The following is a 15687-nucleotide window of genomic DNA, read 5'->3' on the forward strand; positions in this document are numbered from 1 at the left end:
ATTGTGCCACAAGGAGTCTTGGAGCAGTGGTTCGAATGCAGTATTGCAGGCAAATTCTGCCCACTGACAGGAGTTCAATCCTGACCAGCTCAAGGTTGACTCACCCTCCCATCCTTCCGAGGTCAGTAAAATGAAGACCCAGATTGTTAAACCTCCCAGAGGGTGCTGTAAAGAGCTATGGGACGGTACATAAGGGTAAGTGCTATGGTTATAAAGTGGAATTTATACAGCTCACTCGGTGGTTCTGTGTGCACACACAGATTCAAGAGCGGGGAAAGGAAAAACTGACACGCAACATACATACATCATGTTTCCTTGTTACACAGAAGATTGTACCGGTTCTCCTTGTGGTCACTATTGGTAGAAGGGATAAGAAGAATTCCAGAAATCATGCTTGGTGTACTTTTCCAACTGTGTTTTTTCTCAGTCATAAATAGTATATACAGCCTTTTGTTTATTTATTGAAATGTATATATATAGCTACTCTTAAATATTAAAGGAATGAAGGCAAAGCACATTCAGAAACAAGAAACCAGAAGCCCTAACGGTGCTGGACTCCAAGGCCTTTCACGTTTGAAATAGCAAATATGTCCCTTATAGTGCTAGCTTCCAGCCATAGGTGCCCAATATACAGCTAGTCCTTGACTTACATCAGTTCGTTTAGCGATCATTCAAAGTTATTTACAGAACCTTCACATCCTGGACATAAACTGTTTCAACTCCTACCCTCAATACAAGGCTATAGAGCACTACACACCAGAACAACTAGACACAAGGACAGTTTTTCCCCGAATGCCATCGCTCTGCTAAACAAATAATTCCCTCAACACTGCCTAACTATTTACTCCATTACTATTACTATTAATCTTCTCATTGTTCCTATCGCCCATCCCCTCCCACTTGTGACTGTATCATTGTAACTTTGTCGCTTGCATCCTTACGATCTATATTGACTGTTTCCTAATATGATTTGATTGCTTATTGTACCCTATGACTATCATTAAGTGTTGAACCTTATGATTCTTGGCTCGATGAATGTATCTTATGTACACTGAGAGCATTTGCACCAGGACAAATTCCTTGTGTGCCCAATCATACTTTGGCCAATAAAGAATTCTCTTCTCTTCTCTTCTCTTCTCTTCTCTTCTCTTCTCTTCTCTTCTCTTCTCTTCCCTTCCCTTCCCTTCCTTCCTTCCATTCCATTCCATTCCATTCCATATTTTCTATTCTATTCTATTCTATTCTATTCTATTCTATTCTATTCTATTCTATTCTATTCTATTCTATTCTATTCTATAGACTGTTTCCTCATATGATTTGATTGCTTATTGTACCCTATGACTATTATTAAGAGTTGTACCTGATGATTCTTGACTCTTGATGAATGTATTTTTTCCTTTTATGTACACTGAGAGCATTTGCACCAAGACAAATTCCTTGTGTGTCCAATCACACTTGGCCAATAGAGAATTCATTCATTCATTCATTCATTCATTCATTCATGTATGTTACAATGGTGCTGACAAAAGTGGTACTTGCAACCGTTTTCACACTTAACGACCATTGCCACATTCTCATGCTCACATGATCAAAATTCAGTTGCTTGGCAACTGACTCATATTTATGACGGTTGCAATGTCCCGGGGTCTTCTAATAGATCTTTTGACAAGCAAAGTCCAACGGAGAAGCCAGATTCACCTAACAAATGCGAGCAACATAAATTTTCACCTAACAAAATTTAGTAACATACATTTTGGGCTCAGTTGTGGTCTACTTGTATTGTTCTCCAGGTTGCTAAGCTTCCTCTTCCAGTGCTGGCTGAGCTATATATTGTTTGCATTTGTCTTGCCACATCTGAGCTACACATTGTTATTCATGGAGGCATGGGCCACTGTGCAATTTCCTTTACAGTAAGATCAAGTAATTAGTCTTTGAGATTGAATTCCTAGGGGGAAAGATCTGCCAGGGTTTATCCATCCTGGTTACCTTCCCAGAGGGTTGGAAAAAAAGTATGGTATGTTGGGTTTGGCAGCGGGCCATTTTTTAATGCTAGCTTCATCTTGGGCTGACCTCTCTGTTAAAACTAATTTGGTTGAGGGCAAAAAAATTATCTGTCGCTCAGTTTTGCAAGTCTTTATGGTTAGCAGCAATGTTTGCTTTTTTTTCGCCCACAATCGAAAGTCTCCAAATAGAAATAAGAAGGGAAATTATGCTTTTGAAGTTGTTGAGTATTTTTGCAAGGTGAAACATCTTGCAAAATATGAACTTCTAAAAAGCAACATTTGGGCATCTTGTTCCTTCAGCCAGCTGTACTGGACTTAAGCACACATCTAGAATAAGTTTAAAAATTCCTTGATATGTGTCATTTTACAAAACTTATCAAAAAATACTTGCTGAGTACTTTGAGTACTTATCAGAAAATACTGGCTGAGTACTTTGCCAAAGTCTTTGCTTTGCACTCTTAAAAGTTTCACACAGACCTGACTTCAGCCTGATCTGTTATCTTTTAAAAGTCCTTTTGCAAAAATACGTAAAATGTATCATGTTCTTTACCATAAGGCTTTTAGCGATTATGAGGTTGCTTTTTGTTGTTAAGGTTCAGAAATTAATTTACTCGTTTCTTAAGTGCATCGAGTTCTTTTTTTTTTTTTTTTTTTGGCTACGTGGAATGAGAAAATTATGGGCAGGATTGTTGTAAGGTACATTTTAATGTCAAACTAATAACAGTTGGAATGGAGGAACTGAGTGGCTTCCTTTTTAAGATTAAATAAATATGAGATGCACCAAGTGGCTAAAACCCTTTCTGACTTAATGCATTCTTTTTGCAGCTCATCTTATTACTACCATGCTAAATACTTTCTCAATAATAAATCTTCTTCATGGGGCTAAATACAAGGAGGTTGTTAGGGATACACCTGACAGCAGTCAGGCAGGCAGGCAAATATGTGAGATAAACGTTTTTGTAGCTTATACTCAGTAAAACAGATACACTGTGCTAGTTAAATAGTTTATTCCAGTAAGAGTTTTAGCATAGTCAAACAGTCCATATATCATTCAATAGTTCAGTCCGTTCGGGGATTATTCAGTTGCAAAGTCCAGTGTCGAAAAAGAGGTCAGTAAACTTACAAATATCAGTCCAGTAATATATCTTCTCGCAGTAGAGATATAAAGAAGTCAAACCTCCTTTCTTCCTTCGACATTCAAAAACTCAGCAGCAGGGAACACGCAGTTAGCAAACCATCAATCCAGCATAGTCAGCAAGCAAGCAAGCAAGGTTCTATTGCTCCCTCTTATGGCGGTTTTACAACCACCCAAAATTACATGCTTTGAAGTTTAAAGTGACACACACTTAAACTTACTATCATAGTTTATATATATTATTTTACCCAAACTACGTTAGGTAACCTTGTTATTCCTAACAGAGGTCTTGTACACTGAAGTCCTTACTGTATTCTCAGTGTGGGTAATTAGCCTAAAGCCATTGTTGAGATTCTGGATCTCTCTGGAGCAGTGGTCGCCAACTGGTGGACCATGGACCACTGATGGTCCGCGAGAAAATTTTGGTGGTCCGCAGAGAAATGTCGAGCCTGGAGGCACAGGAAATTCTATTGTGAGTGGAGGAGTGGAGAACTTTTCTTGAGAAATACCTCTGAACCTGCTCAATTGTGTTAATGTCCGATATACAGTGCGGGTTCCAGGCATATGAGCTGTATTTGAGACTTGGTCTGGCAAAGGTTTTGTATGCCCTAGTTAGCAAGTCAATGTTAACTGTTGAATTAAACATTCAATTGAGCCCAACATTTCCACTGCTGAACGAGACATTACCGCCATGCAAAATACTTTCAGGAGTAAATCCTCTTCATTAGACTAAACACAAGCCAGTCTTGTAAATTCAAGTCCTTAATATTATACTCTCAGTGTGGGTAATTCGCCTAAAGCCATTCTTGAGATTCTGGATCTCTCTGGAGGGCACTTAGCTGTTGTTAAGTGAGTCTTGCCCTGTTTTGTGAACTTCCTTGCCACCGTTGTTAAGTGAATTACTGCAGTCAGTAGTGTTAAGTTAGTAACATGGTTGTTAAGCTAATCTGGATTCCCTGTTGACTTTCCTTGTCAGAAGGACGCAAAAGATCAGGTGACACTACAACCGTCATAAGTACATGCCAGTTGCCAAGCATCCAAATTTTGATCACGTGGCCACAAAGGATGCTACCAGGGTCATCAGTGTGAAAAACGACCATGAGTCACTTTTTATCAGCACCGTTGTAACTTTGCATGGTCATTAAACAAACTGTTGTAAGTCAAGGACTCCCTGTATGTCAGTTCCTGGTTGGTGTCATGCCCCTGTCGGAGTCTGAATCCGAAGAGGAAGACGAACAACTGACAGGGAGTGGGAGTGTGGCTCTATTGGCTGAGGAGGAAACTGGGGAAGGGCAAAGTCTGGCTGGGCAGAGAAGGGGAGAGGGAGTTCAGAGGAAGACCCAGGCCCACCCCCTCTTCATCCTGGGGCACACAGGGAGGAATGGAGAAGAGAACAACGTGGGTTGCATGGCTTATGGGGGAGGAAAGGGCCCTGATTCCTTTCATTAGCCACAGCTGGGAAGACAGTTTAAAAGAGATGCATGTGAGTGCAGCAGCCTGCTGGGAACAAAAATGAGTTTATCCTGTGTTGACTTTGGTTATCTGTGTTCCTGGCATCTTCCCAACTGTGTGAGTTTTGCCGTGCTTTCAAGTCTGGAATTCTTGCTCCTGTCCTGCCAAACTAATTACTTCAATTTGGCTTGATTGGACTTAAAGTTACAGTTTGTGTTGACCATGTTTTGGACTTAATTCTCTGCAGTCAAAGGCTATTCCTGGGAGAGTTTTTCTCCAGCCAGAAGGTAACCTGGACATTGGGGGCAAGTTGGAGATAATAAAGAGACTCTTATTGATTTTCTGACTGTGCTGCCTTTGTGCCACGCCCTGGGTCATCACAGTTCGGATGTCACTGAACGAACTGTTGTAAGTCAAGGACTAGCTGTCGTTGACTTTAGCAGTTGGACTATGGACACTTTCCCCTTTTTGATTTGGTTTTCATCAAAACGGGGAGGCTGCTTCTCTTGGTCGCACAAGCTGAGCAGAACAGTTTTGCCGAGAAGGCCAGGCAGATAGAAACGAAGAGGGAGTAGCACACTTCGGTTAGCTCCTGATCTGGATGTCCATGGAGATTCTCAGTCATACAGGTCGTGGTTGTCCCAAAGGTGCTTTTTTCCAGAGGCAACTGGACTTCCTGGTTTTTCTTGGAAGACCTTTCGCTTCTCATCCAAGAAGGTTCTTCAGCACTTGATCTGGATGCAAGCAGGAGTAGACAATCTCTTGAAAAGATTTCGAGACTCTAGAAAGAATGCAGATAAGAGCAACCAAGACGATTAGGGGACTGGAGGCCAAAACATATGATGAACAGTTGCAGGAACTGGGCATGGCTAGTCTAGTGAAGAGAAGGACGAGGGGAGACAGGATAGCAGTGTTCCTATATTTGAGGGGCTGCCACACAGAGGAAGGGGTCAAGCTATTTTCTAAACTGAAGGCCAGACAAGGAATAATGGATGGAAACTGAACAAGGAGAGATTCAACCTAGAAATAAGGAAAAACTTTCTGACAGTGAGAACTATCAACCTATGGAACAGAAGTTGCCCTCGGACGTTGTGGGAGCTTCATCCCTGGAAGCTTTCAAGAAGAGACTGGACTGCCATCTGTCAGAAATGATGTAAGGTCTTCTGCCCGGGGTTTGGACTGGATGACCTACAAGGTCCCTTCCAACTCTGTTAATCTGTTAAAAATGAGGTCCACATTCCCGCAGCAGTAATTTGCTAGGGGATGCATTTTATGCTACAGGTGGCTGTAGGAATATTAGAGCCAATACTAGGTTGGGCCACTTATTCTTTCTTTCTGACACTTCTTTCCCTCTTGTTGTCTGGTTCTCTGTTATCCATGTTAGGGATTAGAAGAAAAGAATGGGAATCTTGCACTGTTTTTCCTAGCTGGCTGTTTCTGATATTATTTCGCCCCCTCCGTGTTTTCTAGGTGTCAATACCAGTTCACAGCCAAGCGTTGCCTCCTATGGAGGCCGTGGATGATCCAGACTCTCTTGAAACATTGCACAACCCAATGGGTAGCATGGAAGCAAAAGATCAAAATGAGGAGGAGAGGGAGGAAGAGGAAGAGGAGGACGACGAAGATGAGGAGGACGAAGATGAAGACGAGGAGGATGAAGATGAAGACGAGGAAGAAGGGGAAGACACGGACATGGAGGAATGGGATCCAGATCCACCTCGTCCCTTTGACCCAAATGACCTGTGTAAGTACCTTGTCATCTTCCAGAACTTATGAAACCTTTAAAGGTAAAGGTTCAAAGGTTCCCTTCTCACATAAGTGCTAGTCATTTCCAGCTCTAGGGGGCGGTGCTCATCTCCGTTACAAAGCCAAAGAGCCAGCGCTGTCCAAAGACCTCTCCGTGGCCATGTGGCCGGCATGACTAAATGCCGGAGGTGCACGGAATGCTCTTACCTTCGCACCAAAGTGGTCCCTATTTTTCTAGTTGCATTTTTTTTACATGCTTTCAAACTGCTTGGTTGGCAGAAGCTGGGACAAGTAACGGGAGCTCACTCCTTTACGCAGCGCTAGGGATTTGAACCACTGAACTGCCAACCTTTCTGATTGACAAGCTCAGCCACTGAGCCACCGTGTCCCTTTGAAACCTTTGGTGACATACAAATTCACTACATCATTTTGATTATCTTTATCCTTAAATTAAAGGTTGCTGTATTAAGGGGAACTACCATGTGCAGGTACATAAGTATATGGAAGGCAGAGAGCAAAAAAACACTTCCATTTATTATCTCTTGAGTTACTGACCATATATTTATTTATTCACCAAATTGATATGTCACTCATCTCACAGTTAGAATTGGCGATATCCTAGAGCAAGGAACTCTTGAAAACAATGAATTCCCTTTGGAACAAGGAACTTGTAGCTAGTTAAGGACTTGAAAGTCATTGCCTCCCACCTTTGGGTTCGGAGTTTCTAGGTTCATTAGAAAGGGGCTATCATGCCCGTGTTAGAATCTGACTCAGAAGGAGAGGAGGAACAGCCAACAGGGAGTGGGAGTGTGGCTCCGGAGGTTGTGGAGGAAACTGGGGAAGGGCACAGGTTGGCTGGGCATTCAGAGGAAGACCCAGGCCCATCCCCTCTTCATCCTAGGGCACGCAGGGAGGAGCGGAAAAGGGAGAAACGTGAATGGCGTGGTCTATGGGGGAGGAATGGGTCCTGATCCCCTTCATGGGCTGCAGCTGTGAGGACTGTTTAAAAGGACAAACTGCTTATGGGCCAGTGCTGGAAACAAAGTGTAAAAATATTTCTATTCTTTCAGTTCATATCTGAGTTCTGGCGTCCTTCCCAGTGTGTGTATTTTGATATCTGTGGACATCTTCAGCCCTTATCCTGCCTTGTCTCCTTAATTGCTTCAGTGTGATTTGTTTTGGTTTTTTTTCTATTTATAATTTATATGTATTTTGAGTTTGAATGGAAGTCCTTCCTAGTTCTTCCTTTTCCGCAACTGTTTGTGGGGGAGTTTTTTCTCCAGTCAATGATAATTGGACCTTTGAAGCTAAGTTGAAGGAGTTAAAAGGACTTCACTGGTTTTTGTGACTTTGTTGCTTTTGTATCCCACCCTGGGTCATCACAGGGGCTGCCACAAAGAACAGAGGTCACACCCTATTCTCCAAAGCACCTGAGGGCAGGCCAAGGAGCAACAGGATAGAAACTAATCAAGGAGAGAACCAACCAAAAACTAAGGAGAAATTTCCTGACAGTTAGAATAATTAATCAATGAAACAACTTAGCTCTAGAAGTTGTGAATGTTCCCCAACACTGGAAGTTTTTAAGAAGAGTTTGGACAACCATTTGTCTGAAATGATATAGGGTTTCTTGCTTGAATAGGGGGCTGGACTGGAAGACCTCCAAGGTCCCTTCCAATTCTGTTATTAAAATCTTTCTTTTCTCACCTGCCGTCTGTGTCTTTCAGGGTGCGAGGAATGCAACAACGCACACCCCTCGGTTTGTCCAAAGCATGGGCCCTTGCATCCTATCCCTAACCGACCAGTTCTGACCAGAGCCAGAGCCAGCCTCCCCTTGGTGCTTTACATAGACCGATTCTTGGGAGGGGTCTTCTCCAAGCGACGGATCCCTAAGCGCACACAATTCGGTCCTGTGGAAGGACCCCTGGTTCGGCTGTCAGAGCTGAAGGACTGCTATATTCATCTGAAGGTAAATCCCCTACCTTCCATTTTCCTTCGGATTGTCTTGTCAGAAATGAGTTTTTGTCTGAAAGGGATTCCATGGGCTCAAAAATCATGGATAGACAGTCAGATGCGAGAGAGCTAATGCAGATGTAAGACAGACATATTTATAGAATGTCACAGACATTTTTGCATTCTGGACCCAAGAAGCACGTTTTAATGAAACATTCCCTAATTGTCAAAAGCAACAAAATATGTGTTGTGGGCATGTCTCCTTCCTTCCTTCCTTCCTTCCTTCCTTCCTTCCTTCCTCCCTCCCTCCCTCCCTCCCTCTCTTTCTCTTTCTCTTTCTCTCTTTCTCTTTCTCTTTCTCTTTCTCTTTCTCTTTCTCTCTCTCTTTCTCTTTCTCTTTCTGTCTCTGTCTCACTCTCTCTGTCTCTCTCTCTCTTTCTCTCCTTTTCTCATGTGAATTCAGGTTGATTTTGTATTTCCCATCTTTAAAGCAAGCTTTTATTTCTGGAGAAAACCAGGAACCAAGTCTCTATCACACCTTCCCACAGACCATACTGGTCTCAAGGAATTCTTTGTATATCTTCTGGCCTACTACTTGATTTGTAAACATCGCTTGCCAAGACATCACTGCTTCTATACGTACTCTATAACAACTTAGCTCTTTTTTGTGTTGATCAATTAGCAGACTAAAAAAATATCTTCCCATCTGCTGCTATTCATCACCTTCAAGGCTTCTCTCCTCTATTAATACTGTTTTCCCCATTTTCAAATGGCATGATTAAAAACGTTCTTTGTCACGGAAGATAACAGTGAACAGGCAGCTGCTTGGGAGGTTATATGTGTGTTTTTCTTTTTCATTTTTTGCTAAAGGTGTCCCTTGACAAAAGTGACAGGAAGGACCGGGATCTACAGGAGGATCTTTGGTTTGAGTTGTCCAGCGAAGCTCTTTGCAACTGGATGATGTTTGTGCGCCCTGCTCAGAATCACCTGGAACAAAATCTAGTCGCCTATCAATACGGTCATCATATTTACTACACTACAATTAAAAATGTTGAGCCTAAACAAGAACTCAAGGTACGAGGTGACTATCTTAACAGAACTTCTTTTACACAAATCTGGTTGGTATTCCCCCCCACCGCCCCCAAATATGGAAAAATATTACTAATTCCATTCTCTGCATCTCACATTCTTCCTTGTAACTTTTGTTTGTAGCAGTGTTTTTCGAAATGTGAAGCTTTGGAAAATACTGCTTGATAGTACGGATATTCCTCAACCAATGACTACAATTCATCATCATCATCTTCTTTTTAACGACCCCATAATCCCTTGCGGGGTGGAGTCTGAATGGAGCTAGCAGAGTGTTTTAAAGGCCGGATGCTCTTCCAGTCGCCAATGCTGAGTTTTTGTTTTTTTCCAGCAGATATATTCTTAGAGAGAGAAATATCTGCCTCTGCCTAGGATCGAACTCACAGCCTCCTGATTGTGGGGTGAGAGCTCCACCTGTGGGCCACCGCACCACTCCAAACCAAGGACTACAATTGAGAGCAGAATTTCCATTTAGACTAAACAAAGTGGTTGTTAAGTAACTCATGCCCAATTTTTATGGCAGGTTCTTTTTGCAATGGTTGTTAAGTGAATCACTGCAGTTACTAAGCGAAACACAATGCTCCTGATTAAAACTCCAAGGTGGAATGCATACTCAAGCTTGGTTTATTTTGTTGGGTTTTTTTTAAAAATTCCCTCTTTAACTTCTGTTGGCTGGCTGTTTGTCCTACCTGACCCCAAATATGGGATTGTTTTCCCTCGGTCTTGTCTGGGTTAATAATTAGTTAATAAGATGTCATTCATCCCAGTCAGTGTAGCTCTGAGGTTTACAGCTTGGCTTGTGTAGGCGATGATATGGTATCGCAAGCAGGAAAAATCAGTCATCGCCGAGTTATTTTTATCTTTCATTAGAAGCAAATCAAATGGAATTTAGAGAGAACAGTTGGGGGGGGGGGGAGCTGTAAGCTTAACATTAAAACAAAACAAAAAAAAAACCCTGGAGGCATTCACAAGGCAAGTGCCACCATCTGGCTCTTCCTGTTCCCTAAAGAGAGGGCTGCCTTTTCTGCCCTATTTCAAAGAGCAGGCAGAGAAATGCAAATTCCAACGTGGAAAAATCAGGATCTGTGATCAGCCCCTGTCAAAGCCACCCTGAACAAAACAGCACACTCTCCATTTCCCGTTACACGGGTGGTATTTTAAAAAGTGTGCCTGTGAGTTGTTGTGGCAGTCAGTAAAAGAGGATTTTTGTATACTTAAGCGTAAGATTTTGTGACTTAAGCGTAGTACACAAAATTATCTGCTACAATGTCCTACCAGTCAATGACTACTTCAGCTTCAACCGCAACAATACAAGAGCACACAACAGATACAAACTCAATGTTAACCGCTCCAAACTTGATTGCAGAAAGTACAGAGTGATCAATGCCTAGAATGCACTACCTGACTCTGTTGTTACATCCTCAAACCCCCACTCCTTTAACCTCAAACTATCCACTATTGACCTCACCCCATTCCTAAGAGGCCTGTAAGGGGCGTGCATAAGTGCACCATCGTGCCTCCCGTCGCTGTCCTATTGTCCCCATTTAATTGTACCTATTTTCTGTATTCTTACTCATGTTTATACTTATACCTATTGTTTTGTAAGTGATTGACAAATAAAATAAATAAAATAAATAAAACTTTCAGCCAAGCCATTTATACTATCTCTCCGTCACCCAAAATGGGAAATACGATTTTAAAAACCTTCTATGAATCATAATCTAGTAGAATCATAATCTAATCATAATCATTAACTTGCATAAAAGCCCTCGCATAACATGGGCAGAAATTCACGCTTGCTTATGAAGATGCAATACTTGAATCTATTTCTCCCCCCGCCCCCCCCCGCTTTCATCAAAGCATAAAAGCACATACGAAATAATCACATGCTAGAAGTTGTGGATTAGTTTGGCTCAGTGAACAGAATGGAAGAGCTGAGCTGAGGAAGCCTGGAGCTGAATCATGGTTTGACCCAAAATTGATTCTGTGACCCTGGGCTCCCTCTCCAGCCTGCAATTTGTGGAGGGTGGGCACGGATTCTATTTAGCTTTTTAAAAAAAATCCTCCTGTGAATTTCCTTTCAATTTATTATCGTTGTTAGGTTTGGTATGCTGCCTCCTATGCAGAATTTGTCAATCAGAAAATCCATGATGTATCGGAGGAGGAGAGGAAAGGTATCCACATCTTACATTTTAAATAAAAATTTAGAGCTGCAAGATATTTCTTCTTTTGATAGCAGTTGTCCTTTATGTGCCTGGCTTTTTTTGCAAAGGAAGTGCTGTAGCTTTGTATAACTTCAAAGGCAGCATTTCTGCTCAATCCACTGAGACAGCTCATTGGTTAGAAGGAGGAATAAAGGACTCACAAACTATTGTGTAAATCTTTATCCGCTTTTTCTTGGGTCCACTGCCTAACTTATCACTCTATTTCTCCTTCTGAGGCTGCTTTTTATTAGAAGATAAAATATAACCTGTACGCTGAAATTGTGAGTTTCTCCAGTCATTCCAATAGCTGACAGCCCTGGGGGTTTCTAGATATTTACTATTGATTGGTTTATCTTGAAAACACAGTTCTCCGAGAACAAGAGAAAAACTGGCCGTGTTATGAGTGCAATCGACGGTTCATGAGCTCCGAACAGCTCCAGCAACATCTCAACTCCCATGATGAAAAGCTGGACTTCTTCAGCAGGTATTTCAAGGGTTCTGTCAGTCATCCAATTGAACTGTTCCACAGAAATTTCTGTCCGTGAGAAACAAGAAGTTTTCCAACAAAGAGGGTTACAGTAGTTATGCTCAGGTGCATGCATTCCTCTTTCCTTAAGAAGGGAGTCCTTCAGCGCCATTTAGGAGATAGGACAGCATTTCTGCATTTCATAGGCTTGGAGGACCAAGGTGGCAGCTGCCCATTCAGGATCCATTAGCCGTTAGCTCCAAGCCCTCTTTAGATTCTCCCCACCTTTCCACCCTCTGCAAAAGCTGAGAATCCGCCTGTCCAGGAGATTCTTTAAAAAAGATGCATGGACAACCCAAGAGAAGGTAGTTGGACAGCCATCAAAGACGGATGGGTATCTCAAGACAAATCATACATGGAATTAAGACTCTGATAAAAGAACAAGATGCTGGCTGACCCTTCCTATATCATCATTCCTGTTCCTTCCACCAGAGCAGGGGTTGGCAACCTTAAACACTCAAAGAGCCACAAAACAGCCACTCAAAGAAGCCCCCCATTCAATTCAGGAGCCGACCGGAAGTCCAATTCCCCCACCATAGAGTCTCCTCCTAGTGTGGCATCCTTTTTTCTCTGCCAACCAGAAGTCCGCTGCCGCCACCATAGAGTCTCCTCCTAGTGCAGCCTTCTTTTTCCTCTACCTGTCCTAACCAAAAGCCCAATCAATTGTGGAGCTGATCAGTGACAGGGAGCCACAGCAGAGGGATGAAAGAGCCACATGAGGCTCCAGAGCCACAGGTTGCTGACCCTTACATCAGAGGATATAGTCTCTCCTTGGTTTTCATTTTTAACTGTTTGTAGCTTAGGCCAGTGGCCCCCAACCTTTTTTGTGCCACGGCCCGGTACCGGCATCACAAAATGATCCGCGGCCCGGTACCAGCATCAGCACGCATGACAAGGCAAGGCGAGCCGAGCGACTGGCCAGCCAGCCGTCCCCTGCTTCTCCCTGCCACCTTCAACTCCTCCTTTGTACCTTTGTCGATGGGCTTCGCTTCGGGACGGCTTTGGGACGGTCGCTCGGCTCGCCTTGCCTTGGGTGCTGAAAGAATCCTCGCGCCTTAGTTTCGTTTGAAGCCCCCCCCCTTCGATGAAACTAAGGCGCGAGGATTCCTTCAGGACCCAAACGCCGCTTTCCAACCGGAAAAGCTCACCCGGAAGCACTTTCTCGTCAAACAAGATGGCGGCGCCCAGCAAACCGGCGGCCCAGTAGGAAATGTTCCACGGACCGGTACCGGTCCGCGGCCCGGTGGTTGAGGACCCCTGGCTTAGGCTATAAAAAACTGTAGGCTAAAGACAGGGAGCCTACAGTTCTCTAGATGTGGTTAGACAACAACAGAGTTGCCCAACCTTTCTTGTTTTTACTGACCAGCAGGGGGGAGGACAGGGGATGGTTCTTTGTGGGCATGCCTGCTTGTGCAGCTCCATTTCCACGAGTGACGGGAAGCACGTGCACTGCTCCATTTGCACATGTGGCAGGCAAGAGCGCACACCGCTCCTGTGAATGGATCGCACGCTTCCACACTAACCAACTGCTTTGGGTGGTCCAGTTCGGAACAGCCCCCAGTAGCTGGGGCGCCGGAGTTGGGAACCCCTGGACTACCCTGTTTATCATCCCTAAACTTGCTGACTGATGGTAAGTGGGAGTCCAACCATGGAGAGCCGCAGTCCCTGCTCCTTTTCTTAAGTTGATGTGCCCAAAGAATGACAAGGGGCATCACAATCCTCTAACCCAGAAATCTATATGTTTTGTAGAGCAAGAGGCAGAGGTCGTGGACGAGGGAAGCGAAGGTTTGGTCCAGGAAGGCGACCTGGCCGTCCTCCAAAATTCATGCGCTTGGAAGTGACCAACGAAAATGGGGGGAAGTGTGCGGAAGAGAGCCAGGTATTCTTGGAGGGAGTGGGTGAATTGAGTTTTGCGAAAAGGAGGAACTTGAGTTTGCTTGGTGGATCCAAGTGTTGAAGCCAAGTGTCTTCAGCAACTGGAACAGCTGCTCAGCACCATTTGTATCGTCTACATTTTGGTGGCATTAAAAAAAACAAAAACCTAACGTCAGCGTTCAAAGTAACGCACCCATTGAGAAAGCAGAACTCTGATTCCTCAAAGAACAACTTTATTGGATACATCATATTGGCACAACTGGTGAAAACTGGCTATGAAAGTTCCCATGGTTTTCACCTAATCAAAGGAGAAAGTTTTCCTCCTCCCCCAATCAGTCATCAGTCACATGGTCCAGTTGAGGTGCTGGCCAATTACTTTGGTTACTTCGCTCTTCCTCTCCTAGCCACTTGTCGGAATGACCTTGGTTCCCACAGGAAAACTTCTAATTTTGACTACAACACCCCAGCTAACTATTTCCCTCCCCCTCCCATGTAGTGGCACCTGTGAAGCCTCAAAGATGGCCCCAGCCAGGTTCCTTCAGGATTTGACACCTATTTTGCAGTTTTTAAAAACAAATAGAACTTTCTCATCTCTCTCTCTACCAAAATAAGAAAGAAGAAGAGAAGAAAAATGATTTCTTGCCAATGTAGTAGTCTATGGCTTTCTCATTGGATGTGCCTTACAATGTTTAAGAAAAAACAATAATAAATGAAATGTGGTTTATGGAGAAAAAAGCTGCCTCTTCTAGATTGTAGGGCATCAGGCTAGTGGACAATCTGTCTGGCATAATGGCTGGCTAGTTAGTGGCCTTTGTCAGCAATGACCAGTAAACCTTGAAGCTGGACAGAAGGCCAGAACACGGAACTGGATTTTCTGACTGCCAGTCTCAAGAAGATTACAGGAAACTTATTAGCTCATATCATGATTGTCAACTACTTTTTTTTTTTTTTTTTTTGCCAAGGGTGAGGGGTCCTTCTCCTATTTTTCCTTCCAGAGAACAAAACAACTGTCATGCCCCTGTCAGAGTCTGAATCCGAGGAGGAAGACAAACAGCTGACAGGGAGGGGGAGTGTGGCTCTGTTGGCTGTGGAGGAGGGCTGGGGAAGGGCAAAGTCTGGTTGGGCAGAGCAGGGGAGAGATAGAACAAGGGAGAGGGAGTTCAGAGGAAGACCCAGGCCCACCCCCTCTTCATCCTAGGGCACGCAGGGAGGAACGGAGAAGAGAGCAACGTGGGTTGCATGGCTTATGGGGGAGGAAAGGGCCCTGATTCCCTACATTAGCCACACCTGGGATGAAAGTTTATAAGAACTGAATGCTGATGGTGGCATGTGCTGGGAGCAAACGTGACTTTATCCTGTGTTGTCTTTGCTTATCTGTGTTCCTGGTGTCTTCCCAATTGTGTGAGTTCTAATTACCTCAGTTTGGCTTGATTGGACTTAAAAGTTACAGTTTTTGTTGACCATGTTTTGGACTTGATTCTCTGCAGCCAAAGGCTGTTCCTGGGAGAGTTTTTCTTCAGCCAGAAGGTAACCAGGACATTGGGGGCAAAGTTGGAGCTATTAAAGGGACTCTTATTGATTATCTGACTGTGTTGCTTTTGTGCCACGCACCAGGTCATCACAGCAACATTTTTGCTTTTTGGGATACTATAGCATTGAATGTGGGCATTGCAATTGCATCATCAGGGGCCGAACTGAAAAAAATGATAA

The 15687-nt window shown here is 43.6% G+C and overlaps 1 protein-coding gene across 2 annotated transcripts in view; it reads left to right on the forward strand.

Annotated features, from left to right (window-relative positions):
* Positions 1-15687, forward strand: part of PRDM10 (PR/SET domain 10) — a 57058-nt gene that overhangs the window by 19065 nt on the left and 22306 nt on the right. For both annotated transcript variants that reach the window (XM_026678616.2, XM_026678615.2), the window contains exons 5-10: positions 6061-6334; positions 8061-8302; positions 9157-9360; positions 11474-11546; positions 11943-12060; positions 13852-13981. In XM_026678616.2, coding sequence (XP_026534401.2) covers positions 6061-6334; positions 8061-8302; positions 9157-9360; positions 11474-11546; positions 11943-12060; positions 13852-13981 — 1041 coding nt within the window. The remainder of the gene's footprint in view (positions 1-6060; positions 6335-8060; positions 8303-9156; positions 9361-11473; positions 11547-11942; positions 12061-13851; positions 13982-15687) is intronic.

Source organism: Notechis scutatus, chromosome 7, assembly GCF_049901735.1.
Source record: "Notechis scutatus isolate UNSWTSFEM ecotype Mainland chromosome 7, rNotScu1.2, whole genome shotgun sequence".
Lineage (NCBI taxonomy): Eukaryota > Metazoa > Chordata > Lepidosauria > Squamata > Elapidae > Notechis > Notechis scutatus.